We start from the raw sequence: 5,821 nt of genomic DNA, 5'->3' as shown, positions 1-5,821 counted from the left end.
TAAAGAGTTGGACTTTTATTTGACAACCCTGATTTTGCCGTACAGACACTCTCAGACTTAAAACTCAGTAGCCTTGCTAAGACACAACTTGCCAGAGGAGTTGAAGCTCCTAAACAGCCCTCGAGAAAACCAGTGCCAAGAGAAACTGAATGAAAGGAGGAAAAAAATCAGAACAGGCAAACCAAACCAAAGAGGAAAATAAAGTGTAACAGTTTGGGGGGAAAAAAACCTCGGAATGAGGGTCAGAGTTTAAGACTTTTACAGACATAGAACAACCGGAAAGCACTGACAGTTGTTTTGTTCTCATTTCATATTACACATCACCAGCAATCCAGTGACGTTTATTCCCTCTCTCTATCATACATTTTAGGCATCATAAAATAGCTCATTCTCAAACACTATGCACATCATACATTTAAGTTTCATTATTGTCATAAAACAGTGAGGATCATTAAAGTCGCTGAAAGGTACTTTCTTAATTATTTTTTAGAAATAAGTATTTAACAAAATTGCTGACCATGGCCAGGCCAACACAGCCCAGACACTGCTTTAAGGCCAACACTATCAGTCTCCAACACTTCTAAATAATACCATCACAAGCTTGATAAAGCAGACAATGACTAGAACAGGAGAATGTACCTGCCCGAACAGTCAGATTGAGCTAAAGAATGTCATTAAAATAATCTGGAAATATAGCATATATGACACAAATTTAGCTTAGCTAATACTCTCACATTCATTCTTTCGCTACTTATGTCGTTCTAATCCATGGCGATTTCAGAGCCAGTTAAAGACATTTCCTTTAGGAAAGTCGTTTTATAGACTGTAGGGAGTTGTTTGTTTGTTTGTTTGTTTTGGTTGTTTATTTGTATTGTTCATCCCCTCTTCTTTGGCCATGACATTGGGTCCAGTGTACACGCAGGTTTACTTCAGGTCATTTATGTAGAATAACAAAAGAATATGTAAAGATTACTTCAGTGTTTTATAATACCCCCCAACCCCACCCCCATGCACACACGTACGCACACGCACACACACACACACACATGCACACACACACACACACACACACACACACACACACACACACACACACACTCTCACTCGCCCACCCAGTCTCAACTCCTAAAACTCCTACAACCAGCAACACTTGGGTCCTGGTCTTGGGAGGCCCCTTTTCCAAAGAGTCCCACTAAATCTCTCCTCTGGCCTCAGACAACACTGGTGGAGCTGCTTCAGCTAAGGCACTTCTCACCACCACCACCAAGGCATCAGGAATGTATTTGGCAAAAAAGCTCCGTGCAAAAGGGGCCCCACCACGATCTGGAGCTGTCTGTGTAAGCCTCTGTGATGTCTGCTCTGCCAGAGGCAAACCTTTTCAACTTCAAGTTCAGACACACATATCCTGCTACAGAACAAGCAGAGGGCTGCTGTGTCAGGAGGGGTGGGTGGGGGGGTGGTAGGGGGCGTCCTGTCCATTCATTTAAGCCCTTCCCACATGTTCTCTGACACGCTGCCGTGGCTCCTCCTCCTGATGCCCGCCGCTAGCTTGCCCCTGGCACGAGCGGCCCACCGGATGGCGCTGCCCGCTCCCAGACCGGCTCCAGAGCCCTCCCGCTGGGCAGTGCAGTCTGCCAGGCTGGCATAGCGCCAGTCCTCCAGCGTCACCCCTGCTCTCCAGGAGGGCAGAGAGAGAGACAGCGGGGAGGAAAGAGGAGAGGAGAGAGGAGAGGAGAGAGGGGAGGAGAGAGGAGAGGAGGAGAGAGGGGAAGAGAGAGGGGAAGAGAGAGGGAGGGGAGGGGAGGGAGAAGTGGGGACGTCTTTCTTTATTTCCTCCTTCTGCGGTTCGTTCTCGTCTCCCGGTTCGCTGGGCAGTCGTGGCGGCTCCCAGCCCTCCATCTTGTCCATTTTGCGGGTCGGGGTGATCTGCCGCATCGTCATGGTGATGCTATCCCAGAAGCGTTTGTCCTTCTCCCGGTCCTGTGGCTTGGCACTACGCTCCTCCTCCTTGTTCTTCCTGCGCAGAACAAAAACACATACATCAAGTCCAGAACATAAGAACAAAACACATACATCAGGTCCAGAACATAAGAACAAAAACACATACATCAAGTCCAGAACATAAGAACAAAAACACATACATCAAGTCCAGAATATAAGAACAAAACACATACATCAGGTCCAGAACATAAGAACAAAACACATACATCAAGTCCAGAACATAAGAACAAAACACATACATCAGGTCCAGAACATAAGAACAAAACACATACAGTACATCAAGTCCGGCACATTAAAGGGTCACAACTCAAAGACACCAGAAATCATAGATGGAAAAAAGGAAGAAATGTCAGATCTCAACCAATGAACATCAGAGTTTACAGTTATCAGAATGCATAGATGTCAGGCATCATCAGTCAAACAGATCAGGTGTCCATATCGTTAGCGGAAAATCAGATCTCAAACATTAGTAAACATTAACGAAGACCCAGACTATAACTCAGACCCAACAGACGTAAGAACTCAACGACTTCATCATTCCCAGACATATGAAGTACATAGAAACAATAGAGGTCATACATCCAGAGGTCATAACTGAATCATGTCATAAGTATAGGAGAAAGCCTGGGTTACCTACTGGCAGTCACATAACAACATATGCATCAAATCAGCATGAAGGACAAACAGGATCATTTCATGGAAAGGGGAAACTCGAAACAAATATTGACATCACACAAAATACCACAGCCATTGTATATGGGTTAATTAACAATGGGAACCATGTCAAGAACTACTGAACTGTGCATTTGTGTGTGCGTGTGTGTGTGTGTGTGTATTTGTGAGTGTGTGTGTGTGAGTGTGTGTGTGTGTGTGTGTGTATGTGGGGGGGGGGGGGGGGGGGAGTAGGAGAGGAAAGTAGGGGTTTCCATCCCATCCACCCTGTCCAGGTTAATGACACATGTATTGTTGCTGTCAGGAAGAGGTTAACACACACAAACCCTTCACCGCTCCTGTTGCTGGAGATGCTTGTGTGTGTGTGTGTGTGTGTGTGTGTGTGTGTGTGTGTGTGTGTGTGTGTGTGTGTGTGTGTGTGTGTGTGTGTGTGTGCGTGCGTGTGTGTGTGTGTGTGTGTGTGGGCATGCTTGTTCCAGCCGCCTATCAAAAACAGGAAAACACTGAGCCTTACACAAGCATACAATGCTCGCTCTCTTGCTTTCTCTTTCTCTCTCTCAATTCTTTCTTGGTGTCTTTCTCTCTCAATTCTTTTTTGGTGTCTCTCTTTCTCACTTACTTTTGTCTTCATTTCTTCATTTAGCGTTTATCCAAAGTGAAGTAAAGTGCAGTACAGTTAAAGTATACTTTTTTTGTCAGTATGCTTCTACCTGCTTCAAACCATTGTGCTACAGGAACCCTCCAATCACCTGCCACCTTACTCAAACCATTGTGCTACAGGAACCCTCCAATCACCTGCCACCTTACTCAAACCATTGTGCTACAGGAACCCTCCAATCACCTGCCACCTTACTCAAACCATTGTGCTACAGGAACCCTCCAATCACCTGCCCTCTTTTCAGTCTGTCTGTCTGTCTGTCTGTCTGTCTGACTATACCTGTCACTTCTCTCTTTTCTGTCTGTCTGTCTGTCTGACTATACCTGTCACTTCTCTCTTCTCTGTCTGTCTGTCTGTCTGACTGTACCTGTCACTTCTCTGTTTTCTTCCTTCCCCCTTAGCTGAGTTGTTTTAAAGGCCGGCGTTCCTGGGCTTATGTCATCTTGGCCCTTTGTCCGAGGCCCGCTGCCTAATCCCACTGCTGTCTCTCAGTCACAGTCGGCCAGTCGAAACCTCTCAGCCAAACAAGTGCCAGCTCTTCTCGCTAAATGCCTAGCCATCGAACGTCGTGACGTTAGTTAAGTGAGTCAGGACACAGACTGTTTATCACAGCAGAGTACCTAAGAAGAAAGTGTATATCTGAATGTGTGTGTGTGTGGGTGTGTGTGTGTGTGTATGTACTGTAAGTGTCTTCAAGAATGAGTGTGTCTGCAGGAATGTGCATATATGGTGCATTCCAGGACAATGTCACATTTCTGGGATGTTTAAAAAGGGCATAAAAAACCCTGCACAGTTAACCCAACGTATATATGAACAATCTAAAATAAAATGGTTACATGTTTAACCTCATAGTAATTATAGTAATCATAGTAACAACAGAAAGCTGTGTCACTATAAAAATACTTCTGGATTGCACTGTGCACATTTCCCCAAATAAACACATAGCAATGTATGCAGCATTTCAGTGGAAGTATGCACTTAGTGTCCGACAGAGAATGTGTGAGATGATATCCTGCTATTCCCACCTCAAACACACACACACACACACACAGAGAGACACACAGACACACACACACACACACACACACACACACACACACACACACACACACACACACAGACACACACACACACACACACACACACAGACACACAGACACACACACACAGACACACAGACACAGACACACAGACACAGATACACAGGGTTAGAGTTGGCTTTTACCCTTTTTTATCTGGGAGTGTGGCTCCTGTCAGTAGAAAGTGCTCATCGTCCAGCTTCTTGTCTTTCTTTTCTTTCTTTGACTTGATCTTCTTCACCTTCGTTTCCTGTTGGTCAAAATATAAAAAATAAGTAAACTATCAACGAATATCAAACAAGCAAACAGACACTACAATCACCAGACATAACAACCACTTGTATAAGGCCCACATCAAAGGGTCATAGGAAAAATGTGTTTTTTGCTTATTACAGTGCGCCCCACTGATCAAATGAGCTTTCAGGAAGGGGTCCCAAGTCCGTACACCAAGTTTGTTTTTGATACATGAGATATGACCTCCCTTCCTGTTTGGCGGATTCATCACGGATTTTGACTGTGATGGATGAACGCTTTTGAAAATAAAAAATCCATGATAACTTTTGTGAGGCTTCTTCCGAGGCTTCTGAAGATAGTGTTTGCCAATTCTGGTGAAGATTGAAATAAATTTGTGGCCTGTGAAAAAACTTTTCCATAAAATTGAATATGGCGGAAATTGATGCCACAGGGTGATTGAACTCAGCTTGATCCAAGGAATCATTTTTGAAAACTGTGCATATGGTTAAAAAGTTCAGAACGTAAATGAGCCTCCAACTATGACCCATTGGTGGCGCTAGAGCGCTCAAGACGCAGACATGAAATTACATGAAAAAAAATCAGGGGACTGCCCCCAGTAAGTGTGCCAAATTTCACAACTTTTTACCATACGGTTCTAGGAGCTGCCCTTGATGCCCATGACGGAAGAAACACAGTGGCCTATGCAGCTTTCTGCATGGCCCCCAGTTCTACCCACAGCCTTGTGCCAAACAGAACCATTTTAGGCTCGGTGAACTTATCAACTGTAAGTGCTCAGACTGCAGGTCTTTTTTAAGAGAGCTGTCCACACCCAGATCACAGGACTCAAGACACACACACACACACACACACACACACACATACACACACACACACACCTGGGAATCTGATTCTGATTACCAAGATTAGTCGGGCACCAACGTTGGCATGAGGCACAACACACAACAGCGGACAGACTGGCACCATGTTCTTCATTGGCACTGGCAGTTCAGCGCAAAACATTCCACAGAGGAACCTCCCTAGAATGCCCATCAGACAGCCAAGTGTGAGGAGTCTCTCTTTCTCTCTCTCTCTCTCTCTCTCTCTCTTTAGCTCTCTCTCTCTCTCTTTCTTTACCTCTCTCTCTAGCGCTCTCTCTCTCTCTCTCTCTCTAGCTCTC

The 5,821-nt window shown here is 45.0% G+C and overlaps 1 protein-coding gene across 1 annotated transcript in view; it reads right to left on the bottom strand.

The window, feature by feature from the left end:
• si:ch211-225h24.2 overlaps positions 1 to 5,821 on the bottom strand; it is a 17,882-nt gene continuing 12,061 nt past the window's right edge. The window contains exons 3-4 of the mRNA XM_042709923.1: positions 4,557 to 4,660; positions 1 to 2,017 (exon numbers count right to left, since the gene is read on the bottom strand). Of these exons, the coding sequence (XP_042565857.1) occupies positions 1,480 to 2,017; positions 4,557 to 4,660 (642 nt within the window). The 3' untranslated portion in view covers positions 1 to 1,479. The remainder of the gene's footprint in view (positions 2,018 to 4,556; positions 4,661 to 5,821) is intronic.

Source organism: Clupea harengus, chromosome 15, assembly GCF_900700415.2.
Source record: "Clupea harengus chromosome 15, Ch_v2.0.2, whole genome shotgun sequence".
NCBI classification, from domain to species: domain Eukaryota; kingdom Metazoa; phylum Chordata; class Actinopteri; order Clupeiformes; family Clupeidae; genus Clupea; species Clupea harengus.
The sequence above is the reverse complement of the archived record's forward strand: the minus strand, read 5'-3'. Positions and strand labels throughout refer to the sequence as shown.